General features: G+C 39.1%; 2 protein-coding genes across 3 annotated transcripts in view; one reads left to right on the top strand and one right to left on the bottom strand.

The window, feature by feature from the left end:
* Positions 1-19,055, top strand: part of LOC120428141 (solute carrier family 12 member 4) — a 119,369-nt gene extending 100,314 nt beyond the window's left edge. Inside the window, exons 5-14 of the mRNA XM_052711225.1 lie at positions 373-497; positions 636-718; positions 1,173-1,308; positions 11,406-11,562; positions 11,814-12,206; positions 12,538-12,657; positions 17,043-17,405; positions 17,473-17,665; positions 17,717-17,961; positions 18,992-19,055. Of these exons, the coding sequence (XP_052567185.1) occupies positions 373-497; positions 636-718; positions 1,173-1,308; positions 11,406-11,562; positions 11,814-12,206; positions 12,538-12,657; positions 17,043-17,405; positions 17,473-17,665; positions 17,717-17,961; positions 18,992-19,055 (1,879 nt within the window). The remainder of the gene's footprint in view (positions 1-372; positions 498-635; positions 719-1,172; positions 1,309-11,405; positions 11,563-11,813; positions 12,207-12,537; positions 12,658-17,042; positions 17,406-17,472; positions 17,666-17,716; positions 17,962-18,991) is intronic.
* The window catches only part of LOC120430256 (uncharacterized), a 332,478-nt gene that overhangs the window by 111,162 nt on the left and 201,128 nt on the right, over positions 1-20,188 (bottom strand). The window lies entirely within an intron of this gene.

Here is a 20,188-nt window from a genome sequence, read left to right as displayed (position 1 = left end):
TAAATTTTTACATTCAACATTATTTCCCTCTACACATCGTTCCCAGATTTTGGTAAATTCTGGAGTTTTTTTGAAAAGGTCCAATAAACCAAATTTCCAGTTTTTGCTTTTTGGGTGTTTTTGAAACCGCCTTAAGTCAGGGGTATTAAAAACACCCAAAAAGCAAAAACTGAAAATTTGGTTTATTGGTCCTTTTCAAAAAAAACTCCAGAATTGTTCTAACCGAATGAATTTTTACACAGTGAGTTTTGACATCTAGATCTTGATGGAGACGCACGGTGCCTAAAGCACCACTTCCTTTAATGCCATTCTTTAAACATTCATGCAACGCATACTTTAAGTTCCCTTCCGCTTCTTCTGCCTTCTTTCCAGCATGTGCGTTCTGGGAAAGCGTCTGCTGAAGGACATTGCCGTTGACAACTGCACCAAGGAAGCCGGCGGACCGCTGTACAACATCTTCTGCGAAGATGGCGGAGAATGTGACCCGTACTTCAAAGGTAAGAGCGACCCCCCCAGGCACGTCACTGCCAGGTGCCGTGGGTTTGGTGGCCGTAAAGTTAAATTGATTCCCGAAGCTATGGGTAGCTGCAGCTTTTCACGCTGAGTTTTCACCTTATTTTCGCTCTTTTTTCTAGAACACAACGTTTCGCTCATACGAGGCATCAAGGGACTTCGAAGTGGAGTCTTTTTCGACAACATTTTCCCATCGTTTTTACAAGTGAGTTGTTGGTTCCTTTTTTTTTGTTGTACTCTCGATATTTCCAACTCTTAACACCCCCTGGGAAGCTAACAGCATCAATATGGCATGTGTGTCGGAAAGTTTTCGGCTCAAATTGAATTTTTACGCCTCCTCCTCCGCCGATGTTCGCGAGGCCACTTGAATTCCATGGAACGAGAGGATGAAAAAATTGCGGAAGGCCTTCATTGTGCTTTCTCTGGTGGAGCTACCCGTCAAACCGATTCTCGCACACTCACACACACGTGTCATACTGCTTCTGGTGGGCACATCGGGGCAAATTGACAGATGTCCATCACACAAACCTCCCACGCGTGTGGGCACTAATTACATTTCCAAAACTTCTGATTCGGATTTTTTTTTTTTTGCTCTCTTTTCTACACGTTTGTCATTTGCACGTGTGCAACCACGCTGAAATTCCCTGGAACGTACGTAGGAAGGACAATTCATCTCGTACGGAATGGATCCGGATGATATCGAACCCCTGGACAGGCCCTCGTACAACCAAGTGTTTGCCGATTGTACCACCGCGTTTACGATATTGATCGGTATCTTCTTCCCATCGGTGACAGGTGAGTTTTATTGTGGGATGGTGAAGACAAATTACGAAGGGATGCGATGGCATGATCAGGAATGACATTATCTTACATCAACAATTCGTATGTTGTTTGCACGGAGAGATAAGAGCACCCAAAATCGTGAACATGCGCTCATAGAAATGGGAACCACGAACAAAGTGTTCAATTTGCATGGTACGTTTTTCAAAAACGTACCATGGGATTTGAACACTTGGTTCGCATTTTCATGAACGCATGTTCACGATTTTGTGACAACGACCATTTAGTACTTTTCGATAAATCGAGTTTGATGGTAAATATTTACAGAACAATGGATTATGGAGTCAAACTTTTTGAACCAAACGGTTCGTAAACTATCGCTAAACAAACGCCCCAAGATTGAACTAATTTAGTTACACCAGTTAAAAGATACAGTAAATAATGTGAACAAAAATCAGAAAAGCACGTGTCATAAATGGGTAATTCTCTACCAACTCACACGAAATCGGGAAAAGTTGCCCCGACCCCTCTTCGATTTGCGTGAAACTTTGTCCTAAGGAGTAAGTTTTGTCCCTGATCACGAATCCGAGATCAGTTTTTTATGCCTCGTGACGGAGGGCCGGTACGACCCCTTCCATTTTTGAACATGCGAAAAAAGAGGTGTTTTACAATAATTTGCAGCCTGAAACGGTGAAGAGATAGAAATTTGGTGTCAAAGGGACTTTCATGTAAAATTAGACGCCCGATTTGATGGCGTACTCAGAATACCGAAAAATGTATTTTTCATCGAAAAAACACTTGAAAAGTTTTAAAAACTCAGCCATTTGCCGTTACTCGACCGTAACAAATTTTGGAACATGTCATTTTATGAGAAATGAGAAATTTAATGTACTTTTTGAATCTACATTGACCCAGAAGGGTCATTTTGCCTTCCTCACTGAGGTAAGGCTATAATCCTGCTCTAAAAATGAACATTGAATCAAAACGTCGTAGACTCACCTTCATGTATACATATCGACTCAGAATCGGAAACTGAATAAATGTCTGTGTGTATGTGTGTTTATGTTTATGTTTATGTTTATGTTTATTTCTTTATGTTCATCTGACACTTTTGTCTTCATGAACTTGGGTGGGGAAAAGCCAGAGGCATAAAACCACCCTCAAGGACAACAATTATTACATTACAATGACCAGTTACAATTGATAAACTTAGAATTAAAATATCACAGCAGCTATCACAGTCAAGATGTAAACAAGAGCGATCTAAGTTTGCTTAAAAAACTATTTACAGACATTCCGAAGTCAAACACGTCGTAGACACAATTGAAGACATCACACATAGCCCGTATCGGTTCGTTCTGCCCGTAGAGAGTACGCTGGAGATCAAGACGAAGGAACTCTCGTGTCCTGAGTGGCCTTGGCATAACGTTGATATTCACTCTTTCCAGGATGTTGGGGGCGTCAACAGTACCTAAAAGAAGTTTTCCAATAAATGAGGCACGCAAAAATGTCCTACGTTGATCCAAGCTAGCCAAACCCAGAATTCTGCGGCGGTTCTCGTAGGAGAGGGGAATGTTGTTGTCCGGTAGAGGATGGAAGCGCAAGGCGAACTTGGCAAACTTCTTCTGGACACGCTCAAACCTTGTTCTCCAGATTCGATCGTAAGGACTCCAAACAATAACCGCAAATTCCAGATGCGAACGAACAAGAGCATAGAACAGCACACGTAAACAGGACAGGTCACGGAACTCCTTTGCAGTTCTGATTAAAAATCCTAGATTCCTAATTGCCTTCGTGATGATGTTGCAGTAATGGTTGTCGTAAGTTAGTTTGGCGTCCAGCAGGACACCAAGATCCTTCACAACATAAACCCGCTCCAGCGCTTCACCGCCAACAGCATAAGTCCAGACGACAGGTAGCCTTTTCCTTGTGAAAGAAATCACAGAGCATTTCTGGATACTCAGAGAGAGCAGATTTTTTTCGCACCAGTTTGCGAATGCGTTGATCAGGTCTTGGAGATATCGGCAGTCATCATCACTCTGGATCACGTGAAATATCTTCAGATCATCAGCATAAAGTAGTCTGCATCCAGCGGGAAGTACGAAGCTCACATCGTTGTAGTACGCAGAGAAAAACATTGGCCCAATGTTGCTCCCCTGGGGGACTCCGGATGGAAAGGTGATGGCAGAGGATTCGGCATTCCCCAGCTTGACAGTCATAGAACGATCGGTGAGGTAAGATTCGAACCAACGCACTAGACTGCTTGGCATGCCGAGGCGGTCAAGTTTGGCCAGCAGAATCTTGTGACTGATACGATCAAAAGCAGCTTTCAAATCAGTATACACCGCATCCACTTGTCCACCTCCTTCCATGTTCCTCAGGCAAAACGACGTAAATTCCACCAGATTCGTGTTCGTGGAGCGGCCAGTGAAAAATCCGTGTGTGTGTGTGTGTGTGTGTGTGTGTGTGTGTGTGTGTGTGTGTGTGTGTGTGTATGTGTGTGTGTATGTATGTATGTGACCAACAAACTAGCTCATGTTTCTCGACACTGGCTGAACCGATTTGACCCGAACCTGTTGCATTCGACTTGGTTTAGGGTCCCATAGATCGAGTTTTATACAGATTGAAGTTTTGATAAGTAGTTCAATAGTTATGTATAAAAATGTGTTTTCACATATATCCGGATCTCACCTTAATGTATGTAAACTATGTCCGGGTCCATCATCCGACCCATCGTTGGTTATGTTATCAAAAGACCTTTCCAACGAGCCTAAAACATTGAAGATCTGGCAACCCTGTCTCGAGATATGGCCACTTAAGTGATATTGATGTACTTTTTGGAAGCCGGATCTCACTTAAATGTATGTAAACTATGTCCGGGTCCACCATCCGACCCATCATTGGTTATGTTATCAAAAGACCTTTCCAACGAGTCCAAAACATTGAAGATCTGGCACTCCGTCTCGAGATATGGCCACTTAAGTGATATTGATGTACTTTTTGGAAGCCGGATCTCACTTAAATGTATGTAAACTATGTCCGGGTCCACCATCCGACCCATCGTTGGTTATGTTATCAAAAGAAATTTTCATTTCAAAATTTCTTGTTTTTTGTTTAACTTTGTAGGGTTATTTTTTAGAGTGTAACAATGTTGTACAAAGTTGTAGAGCAGACAATTACAAACATTTTGATGTATGAACATAAACATCACGAGTTATCGCGATTTTACGAAAAAAAAGTTTTGAAAAAGTTAGTCGTCGTTGATCATGGCCGTTCATGGTCACCCACGACAGACACGGACGAAGAAACAAAGAGAAACGCAAAAAGTAACTTTTACGAAACTTTTTTTCGTAAAATCGCGAACTCGTGATGTTTATAAGCAAACCCCTTATGTTTATAAATCAAATTTTTTGTAATTGTCTTCTCTAAAACTTTGAAGAACATTGTTACACTCTAAAAAATAACCCTGCAAAGTTAGAAAAAACACGAAATTTTAAAATGAAAATTTTCGTTCTAAATGAAAAAATGACCCTACTGGGTCAATGTAGATTCTAAAAGTACATTAAATTTCCCATAAAATGACATGTTCCAAATATTTTTACAGTCGAGGATCGGAAAACGGCAGATTTTTTAAAACTTTTTTAGTGTTTTTTCGATGAAAAATACGTGAGTTGGCGGTGATATACCCAAGTATGTTTTGAAAGTGAATAATGTAGGGGAGAGTGGGGAGACTTGATACCCTGTTTTTGTATCGCACATAACTCTGTCAATTTCTCACAAAACTAGAACCAGCTCGGATGTCTTAAACCAACAGCTTGATTTTCGACCTCTTGCGAGGTTAAAAAATTAGTCCAATTACAAACAAGAAGCATTTGCAATTGATGTTGCACGGAAGGCATACAGCAGTGAGGTGGATTTAATAGTTTTTGCCTTCCTCACCTTACTGAGCAATTAGCAATTAAGTGTTATTTATGCACTTTTTGGAAGCCGGATCTCAGATATCACGATGAAAACGTTGTCCGGATCTATCATGCAACCCGTCGTTGAACAGGTAATCAAAAGACCTTTCCAACGCGTCCAAAACATTGAAGATCTGACAACCCTATCAAAAGTTATAAGCACTTAAGAGTTATTTATACTCTTTTTGGAGGCTAGTTCTCAGATATTTAGATGAAAACGTATTCCAAATATATCATGCGACCTATCTTTGGATAGGTAATTTAAAGACCTTCCCACGAGCGTGTCTATTTTGGTAGCATTACCCTTTGAATGAGAGGAAGGCACCAACCACCTAAGGGTGGATTAAGTCACGTTTTTACGTTTAAATTGCTGTATCTTTTTTTATCAAAAATGGTGTTTGGTTTACCTTATATTGTTTCTTTTAAAATACTTTTTATTTTCTAGGGTTTCCTCTAATGTTTTGGTAAATTTGGTCGTAAAAGGCTACGGTTGCAAGAATAAAATTTAGTGTTTTTAACTATGTTGCTTGGATTGTCATGCCAAAAACTTTTTTGAAGAAAATCAATAAGAAAAATATTTTTAAAAGTAAAATTTTCTAAAATATCATGTCAACAATTGTGCAAGGTAATTCCATAAGAAGTTTGATCATATTTTAATCAAATTTAAAACAAAGTTGACTTTATAGCTGTCTTCCTTTTACCTACAAGGACTTCGCAACCCTGGGCTAATAAGTGTTTGAGTACGGCACGCAGCGACGGCGCTGGATACCTATATTTACTCTTAGCATTTAGAGCGACCGCCGCGGGATTCAAACCAGCAACCTCTGGATTATTAGTCCAGTATCCAATTTTTTATGCTCGCGTTGTTTTAAAAGATTGTAATCAGTAGAAAAAAAAATATCAAGAAATCAAAAAAATCAACAATTTCATTTAGAACTCCAACAAACACAACACTTTTCTTCTTCTACTGCTAGAAACACCACCAAAGACACAACCACTTTCTCTGGCCACTTGTTCATCCGTGAAAGAATCCCTCTTGAGAAGTTATACAACTGATGCTGGATGGTGGGTGGAGGTGAGGTGGCTTCCGACTTTATCCGGAGAAGCTCACCAGCAGGTCGTATCAGCCCTGGGTCCATCTCCAGCACACTCGGTCACGTAGAGCCGGGCTTGAAGCGGCTTGAATAATTGAACTTGAACTCTTTGCCAAGCCGGGGGAACCCAAGAAGGGTGGCGGTTCGACTCTTCGATACACGCCATATTGATTTGCATTAACATTCATTGAATTTCACCCGGGAGGATTGTCAGTCTGTCGAAGCGGAGCAATGTCGGAGTCTTGGGTGCGTGTGAATTGTTGTTTTCAGTTCGGTGAGCTTTGCTCGAGGTTGGTTGGGGTGTTTGAGGTGGATCGATTTCCCATTTTTCACCAGAAGAGCTTTTTAATGATAGTCTCTTGTGGGTGTCGGTGTTGATCTGGGCAACAAATCTAATTTAGAAAGTAGTTGAACGGATTAATTGATGACATGGTTCGAACATCTTTGAACGAGCTATTTCAAACTACATGGACTGTTACAGCACAGATCTATCTGGGCCCGGAATGCTGCTGATTGATTGAACTGTGAGCGTTCCAAACGACTAGGACGTGGGTGTTCTGAGGGCTGGTTTATTCATTCATGAAGGGACTATCTCTTACAAGGAATCGATGAAGCGATTTATATCTGGCATGTGTTTCTTCATTGAAATTGATGTCGACTTCACTTGAGCAGAAGATACTTCGAATTAAGACAGGTCTGGCAAAGGAAATTGTTTAATTTTGTGCTACAAGATTTTTAAGAGAGCAACGTGGGCTGACAAAAAATTTTCAATTTATTCAAAAGTTGAACTTTTTAAAATTATATAAATTTATTTTCAAACTTCACTGTGATTTATTCCTGCACTTTGTTCCGCTTTTCACACCATTTATCTATCAAAGTCTTTTCCGCACCCTCACCACTCCCAGAAGGTACGACCAAATTAAGTCCCGCTCACGCACGTGTCGATCACCTTGCCTCAAGACACGAACCGCTCCACAACACTGCCAGCTGACGGAAAAGCGAAACGTGTCAGGTTACCGGCAGGATGTAAATTTATTTGCATTTCGTGACACCATCCGACCACGACCTGGAGTTCACCGAAAATGTATTGTTCGTTCATTTGGGCAGAACCACCACACCCCGTGAACAGCTGCTAAACAAAAGGGATCCGATTTCCAACTTTGAAGTGGTAATCAATTAAGGGCGAGGAACCTTAACCAAGTGTTGCACGTTAAGGCACGTGCTGGCTCTTTGGGGTCTCGTAAAAGGTCAGAGGGGGGATTTCTGGGAATTAGAAGTGCCTTTCAAGTTGCCAAAACGAGAAATGCAAATGAGAAGGGGATTTGGATTGATGAGGTGGAAACAGACAGGTATTGTGTAACTTTGGAGAACTAATCACATCATTTTAGAAATCGTGTTAAAATTTAAAACGAACAAATCAACTTCAAGGAAAAGAATAACGCTATAAACAGAAGGTTTTCAACCTGCCAAAATCATTTTCCAAGGAAACAAAAACATGATGCTGAGGCTCATTTGCTGCCACAACATGAACGAACAATCCGTAAATAAATCAACAATCCCTGGCGGAAAAAGCCGGCACCACGCCAATCTGATACTTGCTCCCAATTTAGTATGCATGTATTGGGGCAAAGCCGGGTTAAACTAAAAGCTTTCCCCCGCAAGCTATGGCCATAAATTTCCAGCCCCAGTCAGTCAAGAGTCAAAGTCAGCAACGAAAAAGCATGCACACAAACTCGGGAACACACAACAATTTTGGCACACACACAAACCCACACAACCGCACAACTCAAGTGGAAAAGTTTCGGGCTTTTTATGATACTTGCTTCGGTTTGGTTTGTGTTTTTTTTCAACGCCGGGCTTTTCTTTACGACGCAAGGATTTTAACGCCTCGAGCAAGAAGGGACAGGGTTTTGATGGCAGGATTTTTAGCATTTCGTGATGGGCAATCGGTGATCTGTGTGCCACATTTGACGGTTTTTTGGTGGGTGGTAAAATTTAACAGCATTTTTGTTTTTTTTTTTGTTTTGACTTAGAAAATCTAAAACTTGTATTTTGAATCAACTAAAATTAACTTTTGCAATTCCGTCGTGAAACTACTGAGCAGTTCTCTCAGATTTCGGTCATTCGATTTTATTTGTATTTTTTAATCCGACTGAAACTTTTTTGGTGCCTTAGGTATGCCCAAAGAAGCCATTTTGAGTCATTAGTTTGTTCATATAATTTTCCACACAAATTTGGCAGCTGGCCATACAAAAATATGTATGAAAATTTTAAAATCTGTATCTTTTGAAGGAATTTTTTGATCGATTTGGTGCCTTCGGCAAAGTTGTAGGTATGGATATGGACTACACTGAAAAAAACATGATACACGGTAAAAAAAATTGGAAATTTCCAGGTTGTGCAAAAAATCTTTGAGCGAGTTATGAATTTTTGAATCAATACTGATTTTTCCAAAAAATCGAAAAATTGGTCGCAAAAAATTTTCAACTTCATTTTTTGATGTAAAATTAAATTTGCAATCAAAAAGTACTCTAGTGAATTTTTGATGAAGTGCACCGTTTTCAAGTCAAATCCATTTTTATGTGACTTTTTTGAAAATAGTCGCAGTTTTTCATTTTTTTAAATTAGTGCACATGTTTGCCCACCTTTGAAAAAAATGTTTTTGAAAAGCTGAGAAAATTCTCTATATTTTGCTTTCTTGAACTTTGTTGATACGACCCTTAGTTACTGAGATATTGCCACGCAAAGGTTAAAAAACAGGAAAATTGATGTTTTCTAAGTCCCACCCAAACAACACACCATTTTTTAATGTCGATATCTCAGCAACTAATGGTTTGATTTTCAATGTTAAAATATGAAACATTCGTGAAATTTTCGGATCTTTTCGAAAAAAATATTTCCAAAACTTTTAAACCAGGACTAACATTTAAAAAAGCGTAATATTGAATGTTTGGCCCTTTTGAAATGTTAGTCTTGGTTTGAAAATTTTGAAAATATCAAATTGAAACTTAGAATTGTGTGAATTCAACTTTAAGTGATAAAAAGACTTATAAAAATCCGAACATTTTTTTGCGTGCAACTTTTTTTCTGAATCTAGGTAATTCAAATTAAAATTTACAATTTTGCAGAAGTCAAAGATAAAAAAATCTCTCCGATTTTTGAATATTCACATGACCAGCAAAATAGTATGCCTTGTATGAAAAACCAAAATCAAAAATTGTTTCTTTTGACATAGGGAATGCATGGACAAAATTTCATCCAAATAAAAAAATGCAAAATACAAAAAACAAACATTAAAACATGCAAAATTCTATACAATTACTGCATTAATAAGAACTAAAACACCTACATTTTTTTTTAAATTAATAGTTTAAAAATCGGTAAAGTTTAGATCGGTAAACCATCTGTTAAAATGAACCAAATTTTACCGATTTTTACGATGAACAATAATGAACTTCATTATCGGATTTCGGTTCTTTTTTCACAGAATTCGGTAATTTTAAGTTTGCCGAACTTTTCAGCAGTTGGAAAATCGTCAAACTCTGCCGAATTTGGTTAAAAAATCTAAGTTTAATAATCTGAAAAAATCAAATATTTTTGAAACAATGCAAAACATCAAATGGCATTTATATAATCAAAACCATTTTCAAAGCAATGCCTCAATATTTTGGAGTCCTTTTTTAAGCCTATAACAAAACAAAAATCTGATTTAGAAAACATTTTTTTTAAATGCTGCAACAAATCTTTTTTAAATAAGAAGTTAAAAATAATTGATTATATTTACGTCTACAAAAGTCACCCAGTAAGTGTTTAAAACCGAATTTGGTATACAAAAATTTGTGAAATTTAGATCGGAAAACAAACTGTGTTACAGCACTCCGTTTTTAGGTGAAAATAATCACCGAATTTTACCGAATTCAATAGATTTCAAGCTTGACGACAGTTCAAGAAAGTTGCAAAATCGATGAAACTTTATCGATTCGGGTTGTAAATATTATAATACACACTTAAGTTTCTGCCGATTTCGGTAAAAATTGACGAATTTTCAAAAATGCAAAATCTGAAAGAGATGCTACAACATGTTTGGTTTATTTTCGAGAAACAAATTCAATTTTTTTATGAAAAACTGCTTATAAAACATAGAACGAAGTTGTCTTCACCCCGAATTCGCACACCATTTTTCGATTTCTCCTTTAACCTTTGCCAGTTTTTTTGAGGGTCTTAAGAATTGTAATAAAATTATATTAAACCAAAAACACTCCTTCACAAGTTTTCAATATTTTACAAACAAAAATGGAACCAATTTGACCAAAAATTTAAAAAAAAGGTATTCATAATAGTTTTCAACCATTTTTACCGATTAACATTTCAACTAAATCGGAGCACTTTTGATCTAGATCCTGCTGGTTTGATATGGAATCACTGTAAAATAAAAGAGCTTTTTAGGATAGTAATTTGATTTCGAATTCACATTAAGAATTTAATAAACAGTGATGAATTTCAGTCAAGTTTCGCTGATGATAAAGCAAACATAAAACACAGTTAATTCAAGCTCAAAGATAAATAACGCTAAAGTATCTCTTGCTACGAAACTTTTACCTAATCCCGATCCAATCACCCGAGTGTGAATAGGAGTTTGTCAACATAACTCCTGGCGGGGAGACCAAACACGAACACGATAACACTTTGGTCCCTGCAGCACACTGCTGCTTCTCTCCCCTCAACGCCACCAAAACTAACCGAAAAAGATAATTTCCAAAGTCGTTACGACGACACTTTTCACCCCATCCACTCCGACTCCAACTACCATTTGCTGCTACCGATGCTGAACCAAAGTTTACCACATCAGATAGCTACTGCACTGCTAACCCTGGACTAGACTAGACTAGTCTCTCCGTCCACAGTTAAGCCACTTTCCCCGGGGATCATTTGCTCTATAATTTACCACAATAAGTCGTCGGCCAAAGTTGGCAAATGTCACTCCTGAACACACCGACACACACTGACATTCCACCTCGTAAATGGACCATTGCTCTAATGACCTCTTCCACTCAACTAGGTATCATGGCTGGCTCGAACCGTTCCGGAGATTTGGCGGACGCACAAAAGAGTATCCCGATCGGTACGATCGGCGCCATCCTGACGACCTCGACCGTGTACCTGTCCTGTGTGATGCTCTTCGCCGGTACCGTGGACAATTTGCTGCTGCGTGACAAGTGAGTTTGGGGCCGATTCTCAACGAGCTTCGTTTTGCAACGTTGTTTTGTTACACTTTCAAAATTAGATTTTTTCAGCACTCATCATGTTTATCCTACTGGGTAAAACTCGATGCTCGTGCCTTCCATTTTTTATCAAATCTTCCCGTATTCGAAATTTGAATCTATAAATTGAACTGTTCTATTGTCCATTTCCCAAAGAATTTCTCATCGAACCAAATCTGCTGTCTGTCTTCCCGCCCCCTCCACAGATTCGGACAATCGATAGGTGGTAAACTAGTCGTGGCGAACATGGCCTGGCCGAACCAGTGGGTCATCCTGATTGGTTCGTTCCTGTCAACCCTCGGTGCCGGGCTGCAGAGCTTAACCGGCGCGCCCCGGCTGCTGCAGGCCATCGCCAAGGACGGCATCATCCCGTTCCTGGAGCCGTTCGCCGTGTCATCGAAGCGTGGCGAACCGACCCGGGCCCTGCTCCTGACGCTGCTAATCTGCCAGAGTGGCATCCTGCTCGGAAACGTCGACCTGCTCGCCCCGCTGCTGTCCATGTTCTTCCTGATGTGCTACGGCTTCGTGAATCTGGCCTGCGCCGTCCAGACGCTGCTGCGGACCCCCAACTGGCGGCCACGCTTCAAGTACTACCACTGGTCAGTATTCCCTCTGCCGAAAATGTGCCATGTCACGCACCATGCGAAACCAAATGGGAGACCACGACCGGCCGTTACTCGGCACATTTCGGTGGCAAATCGGTGAAAATAATGCACTGTGACTTGTGGTGGATGCCCACCGAGCTCCAATTTCAATCACGTCCCGTTTTGGTCAGCCGCTTGAACCCACAAAAAAAACTCACAGATATCAAATCACATGTCACACGTCAAGTGCGAGAGTATCGGTGACTAGCAATTAATTTATCTTTTTTCCGTTTCCGTTTCCTGTTTGTTTTTTTCTCTCTCTTACTCCTAACAAACAACGATACAGGTCTCTGTCGCTGATTGGGCTGACACTGTGCATGTCGATTATGTTCATGACGTCGTGGTACTTTGCGCTGATCGCCATGGGATTGGCCGTACTCGTCTACAAGTACATTGAGTACAGAGGGTAAGTGAGCCTTCTCTATATTAGATTAAAAATGATGCAGTAAACAATGGTGTTGCAAAAGTTGTAGGTTATAATTATGACTTTTCAGAGAAAATAAGAACACAAAAAACTTTCATTGTCATGTTTAATTTGTTATGGATAAAAGTTCAAATCCCCAAATACGTATTTTAATATTTTTTTTTGTTTTAATGGACTAAGTCAGGGGTGCCCAACCATTTGGCCCTGGGGGCCAGATCTGATTTTTCTGAAGCAGTCGCGGGCCGTAACTAATATTTGATAAAAGTTGAAAAAGCAAACACATTTTTTTATGAAAAAACATATTTTTTGCTCCCTAATTTCTTGACTCATTTTGAGACATTTTTTAATATTTTTAAAAATATTTGCTGCGATCTATTTTCAGTATAAATAATTTGCTTTTTTAAGCTTTTAATAAAACTTGATCACTGAATCGTTGTTCTGGAAAAATACATTACTTTTTGATTACTTATTTAGTTCAAAAAAATAGAAAATAGAAAAAAAAACTTCAATTTTGTAGTAAACAAAGTTAAAACCATTGTTGGAATTCGAGCGAGAAGAAGGCAAGCATTTCTCGCTCGCGAACGAGGGAGAGAACTTGTAGGTTCTTTTCTCTTCTCGCTCGCGCTCGCATTTTCGTTCGCGTTCTCGCTCTCGCCGCGAGCGCTCGCGAGCGCCTCGTGCTAGCCGTTCGTCCCAAGCTAGCAATTTGTTTATCAGGCTTATGAATACGAACCAGGCGATGGTATAGAGGTGTAACTTCAATCGCTGTGTTGTTTTTTGTTCGTTTCTAACACGTTCAACTTCTCGCGAACGGGCAATTCTGGCTCGCGAGAAAGCCCGTTCGCGAGCGGAGGAGAGCACGGGCAATCGATGAGTTTCTCTCGGCAGCTCGAGACTCGCGGCGAGAACTCGAGAGAGAAAGAGAATTTTCTCGCGAGAGCGCGATAATACCAACACTGGTTAAAACTGAAAGAAATTTAAATATAGTGTCTTTTTTATATTTTTAGACAAAAATCTTGGTTTTTTTCATAAATTTCACTATTTTACGAAATTGATAACTTTGTTTTTATTGCACGATTTTTCAGTTTAAAAATATCGATTTAGAATTTATGAGAATTAATATCAAACACGAAGCATGTTGTTATATGTAATTTGATAAAATATGGTCTCAAGCTTATTTTTTTAATACAGAGTGGCTTCTCGGGCCGGATCCGGCCCGCGGGCCGTACGTTGGGCAGGCCTGGACTAAGTAAAACATCTTCTGAGCCATAGTGCGTCCACCCTGAGGATTCCCGGGACAAAATTCCCGGGATTTTCCCAAAACCGGGAATTTCCGAATCACGGAATATTTTATATTTTGTCCGAAATTGAAAAATGTGGTAGTGGAATTGGCACTAAAATTTTAGTTTGGCATTTAAAAAAATCAAAAATTGCTTGTATTATTTCATTAACTTCGTTTTTCATTACAGTTAGAAACTGGGTGATGAATAGAGAGAATGCGTAACGTGATTTTCGAATGATCCCACTTTGTGTACATCTACAAAGTAGGAGGCTGTTCAAGCACAAGAATGACTTTTTTCTTACTGGCAAATGAACTGTATTATAATCAGTAGTATGTGTTCTATTTTGTCTAGTTTATGTCATCTTTTGCTGGAAAATTGTGTGTGTTTTAAGGTTTCGATCGGTTTGAAGATTTTTTTCTTTTTACGGGTGACAAGAACTGTGGTCATTCTGCGAAGTCGTGGATAAATTTCCTGGCTAATTTTAGAATCCTGCAGCTTTTCCTGGTCCAGCGAAAAAAGTTCGCTAATTCTAGCGATGATTATCCAACAAACAGAGCAGATTTTCACTAAATCAGCAGGTTTTCAAATAGAATCAAGCAATAAAGACAGCTTCTGGATGGATACAAGCTTTGGCCAGAGTCGAGGGCCATAAACTTCAAAAAATATTTGCAACGGCCTAATAATTATTAAAAAAAATGACGATCTCGCCTACAACCTTCAAACCACACAATTTTCATTCTCGCAAAAAAAAAAACAATTTTTAATGACCGATAACAATACTATCTACTTTTGGCAAACGGTAAATTAGTTCCACTTTGACAGTTCAAAATTGAGGCCGTTTTGCAAACGACAATTCAGCACCCATGTTAGAAATAAATAAATAAATAAATTTTATAGTCATCTTAATAAATATAAATAAAAGAAGTATATTAACAAAAAACTTATTTAATTTAAATCACATGGGATTAAAAATTGTGGTTTATTCCAAATCCTAAGCAAAAAAAAAACAAAACAAATAAAAGTATTTAAAGCTTTCTAAAAATTGCTGTCTTTGTATAAATTGAAGTGTAGATTAACCAATAATCCACCAATAAACAATATTGAGCTAATTCTATGATTTTTTGCTTGAAAACAAACAATTATATTGAAAAATCCCGGCATTGAAAAAATATTTTTCCCGGAATTCCCGGGAAATTTTAAATCCCGGGAAAATTGCCCTATGCGTGATGATTCAAAATCTCGTAGAGGAAATATGATTTATTGAAAAAATCGTTTTTTTTTTTTGAAAATAAGAAAAATTTGCACTCATTAAAAATAATTTTAAAAGCAAAATCGAATTTTCAATTGAAATGTAAAAAATATTTTTTGCTAAAATGTGCCGTTTCTATATTACAGCTATCATAACTAATGGCTCATTTTGGTTTTTTAAGGTGTTTCGAGTTTTAAAATAATGTTTGAAAGAAAAGCAAGAAATAAAAGCTTTTAAAATTTCCTCTATCTTTTTCACTGGATTTTTGAAAAACGGGCAGTTAGTTTCTGAAAATCAGCTCACAAATAACTATCCTGTAATTTTCAACTAACGATGACTCGGAAATAACTGGTCCGATTTTCGATGTAATTTTCTAATCAAGCTTTACTAGATAACTTTCCTTATTTTCTATTTTAGACCAAAAAAATGTATAGAAAAGATCATTAGCAGATTCGTAGAGAACCATTCACATTTTTTACATTTGCAAGCATCTTTGTTTTCAAAACATTACAAACCTTTCTAGAAAATTTAAATGCATATCTGTTGACCATTTCAAAAGCGTCATCCATAAAGTATGTCAATACAATATCGTCCAAAATTGCTCATTGGTTAATAAATTTAATCGAAAATGGATTTTCCGAAAAATGGTAAGATTTTGGAGTTTTGGTATCTTCAAAACAGTTATTGTAAATTCTAAATAGACCACTTTTGGTTTTGTTGAAAATCAGGGTGGTTCACGATTAGGGTGATTTTGAAAATCTTACTTTTCAGGATTAGTTTTGGGATTTTTTTATCTTCTAGAAAGGTGTTGAACTTGTCAATGCAAGCAAATTTGTCGAAGGCACCAAAATTTTATCTTGTAATCCACGCCTTCTACGACCTAATTTAGAGAAAACATCTGAGCAAACCTTCAAAAATTTGTTTTTTTTTTCAGAGATGAGTTTGGGGCACTTTTAGATATCAAAAAGTAAATCTTTTTATTTTTTTGACGAGTCAATTTGGACAGTCATTTCAAGGTAGAAAAGATGCAAATTGGAAACTAAAATATCTCGAAAAAGCACGGGCCAAATTTTAAGCACCAAATTGCATTCGGAAAGGGAAATCTAGCATTACAGCTGCTGAAAAAAATAGTCCAACTATATGTTTTTTCCATGTAATTTTTCCCGCTGAATATGAAACCTGAGCATTATAAATACAGCAATGCTTCTTAAGTGCTGAGGATGAAACAGAGGATGCAAGTTCAAAATGAAGTAGATATCAAAGTCATCATGATGAATTTTAGCAACTATGTAAACTTTAATTTATCATGAATAGTAAAGTTGAAGTTAAATGCTATTGTACTGCCCCTGATCGCATAAATGTCCCATATGCTTTTTTTTATCGCTTTTGAGTTATTGATGCAGTTTGATTCAAGATCGTGTGCTCTTTCTAAATAGCCTATAACATCCAGTACTTTGCTCTAGAAATCAGGTGGAAATCCAGTTTTTTCGAGAAAACTTAACACGTAGTGTGTGGGACAAATTTCAAAAGCGTTTTTCTCAGCTTGCTGTTTTTGCATATAGGACACTTATGCGAACATGGGCAGTGAAGCACTATTAAAATGTGGAAAATTATTGAATCATTAGTTTAGATAGCACCACTATCAAACCAATTTTATGGAAATGCTAAAACGCATGCATAAATCGAAACAACCATTAATGTGCTTGCAACGCAAAATGCAATCTACGAAATTTATCACCTCCACGAACGGAGAGATTGTGACCCCACCAAAAATGACATCCACCGACCATCAATTTGAAATGTTAACCCGTTTTTTTTTATTTGCCTCCCAACAGCGCCGAAAAGGAATGGGGTGACGGAATCCGCGGTATCGCCCTGTCCGCCGCCCGCTACTCGCTGCTCCGGCTCGAGGAAGGCCCACCGCACACCAAGAACTGGCGCCCCCAGATCCTGATGCTGGCCAAGCTGAACGACGACCTGACGCCCAAGTACCGCAAGCTGTTCTCGTTCGTGTCGCAGCTCAAGGCCGGCAAGGGTCTGGTCGTGGTCGTGGCGCTCGTCAAGGGTGACTTTACGAAGCTGTCGAGCGAGGCGCTGGCCGCCAAGCAGAGCGTCCGGAAAACGATGGAGGACGAAAAGGTGAAGGGCTTCTGCGACGCGATGGTCGCGAGCAACATCGCCGACGGGCTGTCGCATGTGTAAGTTTTTTTGCTTGATGAGGTGGGCAATACCTAGTACTGAATAACTGAGTTTATTTCGCAACAGCGTCCAAACGATCGGCCTGGGAGGCATGAAGCCGAACACGGTGATCCTGGGCTGGCCGTACGGATGGCGCAAGAACGAGGACGATGCCCGAACCTGGCAGGTGTTCCTGCAGACGGTGCGTAACGTCAGCGCGGCCAAGATGGCGCTGCTCGTGCCCAAGGGCATCAACTTCTTCCCCACGTCATCCGATAAGGTAAGCTGAGATTGAAACTTAGCTTCAACCTTCTAACATGTGATTTGGTAGATCTCCGGCAACATCGACATCTGGTGGATCGTGCACGACGGTGGCCTGCTGATGCTGTTGCCGTTCCTGCTGAAGCAGCACCGCTCCTGGAAGAACTGCAAGATGCGCATCTTCACCGTCGCCCAGATGGAGGACAACTCGATCCAGATCAAGAAGGACCTCAAGATGTTCCTTTACCATCTGCGTATCGAGGCCGAGGTGGAGGTCGTGGAAATGGTGAGTTCGCTGGCATGTCTTTTTTTGGGGTTCCTATCTTGTTTCAAATCCAATCTAAAATTGTCGAAATTTGTTCAACCTTCAAAACTATGTCTCTTGATAACGTAAAAGGATATCGCATAATTAAAAATTTGTAAACTTTACAATCTTTGAGTAGAGCTATTAAAATTTCAACAGGGTCAAAAAAAACTTTTGAGCACTCCACTGAATTTACCGTAATTTCAATCACCTTCCCTATGAGTGTATTCAAATGATTGCTGTCAGCACGCAACACCGCACAAGGAAGAAAGAGAGAGAGAAAAAGAGCATGAGACTGTGTCGCGCGGCTTCTTGAGTGTCGAACTCGACAAAAAGTTTTGACTTCGTGTGCCTTCACTGACGGTCTCTTCGTAATGACGATCATGACAGGCGATGCAAGCTGACTGAATATTCTCGATTTCATTGGTAAGTTTTCAAACGAGCACTTACAATGAACTCAAATTGATGAGCGATGAACTCAAATGCATGTAAAATGTCACAAACAGGAATCAGGGAGTAGGAAGTAGGACGCGAATGTCAAGAAAATGAAGGAATTCGACGAAAACCGGGAGAGAATTGAGCTAAAAGAGACCGGAAATGATCATTTTTCTCTCAATTCTCTCTCGTTTTGCACAAACGATGAACGTTTTGACCGAACGATGATCATTTTGCTTCGGCGTGTTTGAAAAGTCTCAGATCTTTCAAATTTCGGGCAATCAATGTCATTAGCCGTTCCCCTTTTGAGAATTGACGAAGACTAATATTTTCTAACTAATATTTCAAAACTAAAAATGTTTAATTTCAAGAGTTCAAGCTCCTACGTCTACGTCATTTCTGTACGTTCCAGTATCTGAGTAGAAGATAAATAACGAAGACAAAAAACCCTTCGAGGATATCCGTAGTGGGTGTCATAATTGAATTTTCAGCGCACCGGCAAAAAGCAAAAAGAGGAAAAGAAAAAACAGAACAAACTCCTCGGGCATCAAAATCCTCTAACGCTTTTTTGTTCTGCCCTTCCCCATTCGTTATTTACTCTTTCAGGACCCGCCGCGGGGGAGGGAAAGAAACCCGTCGGTCGTCCTTGATGGCCCACAGTCAGCGGTGATGATTCCGACGACGACTCTCGAACCGGAAGAACGGAACGAAACGGAAACGCTTTCACTTGCTCCTCGGGCAATGCTAAAGCACACACACACACACATACAAACGATGATGACCAAGAGTCGAAGCTGCTCTCTCTCTCTGGCTGGTTTCGCGGCCAAAAGCTGTGCAAACATTTTATTTTATACGATGTGTACTTTTTCTCTTTGTTATTGTTTTATTTTCATTTATTTTTTTTTCTTCGTCGAAGTGAGAGCACTTTGGCTCGTTATTTGCTTTTTCTCGCGCGCAGATGCTGTGCTCGTGTGTGTCGTCTCTCAATTCTCTATTGTTTGAACAACAAAACACGCGAAACTATTGCATTCTCCTCCCTCTTTCTCGCTCTCTCTGGCAAATAGAATTATTTATTGCCATTCGGCTGTAAAGTATGATATGCCAGGGCTTGTTTGAAAGGAGCAAGATAAATCGCTTTTGAAATTGTTTGGAAGACCACGTCAGGGCAATTGTTGGCTGCATTTGTTTTAGAAAAGCGCATCAAGGTGAATGTGTGTTGTTAAATCGGTCGTAACAACTTCAAGTTGATAAGAACAGATTGATGCCTTCATGCAAGTTAACCTGCCTAGGCATTAAATTTATTTTGTTAATATAGATTTGATAAATACAATTTTCTCTGATCAAAAATTTAAGACTTGATAACTTCGTTAAATAATTATATTATATTTTTCTAACAAATGATTTGCCTCCTCTCTCTTTCGCGGGTGAAGAAAGTTCGCTAGCGAAATGATTTTTTTGCAATTATTATCCCTGGTCAACACTCTGCAAACTTCGATTCTCTCCATTCCTCGATATTTTATTTTGGATGAAGGATTTCTTCCTCGACGGTCTCCTGGATTCTTTTTGCTTTGAAAATTTGTACCAGTTGTCAATAATTACACTTTCTCATGGCTCACATAGACATTTTTCTTTGCAAAACGAAGCTTTGAAGGATATTTGACATTGTTTGTTATTGTTTTCTGGACTTTGCCATGATTCTCTTCCAAAGTAAAGTACAACGAATAACATTTTTTCAATCGAGTCTTAATTTTGCATCGTTATGTGAAATGATGATTCTCTTCTTCGATGGTCTCTTGGATATTG

The sequence above is a fragment of the Culex pipiens genome, chromosome 3 (assembly GCF_016801865.2).
Source record: "Culex pipiens pallens isolate TS chromosome 3, TS_CPP_V2, whole genome shotgun sequence".
NCBI lineage: Eukaryota > Metazoa > Arthropoda > Insecta > Diptera > Culicidae > Culex > Culex pipiens.
This window is presented reverse-complemented; position numbering and strand designations above follow the sequence as displayed.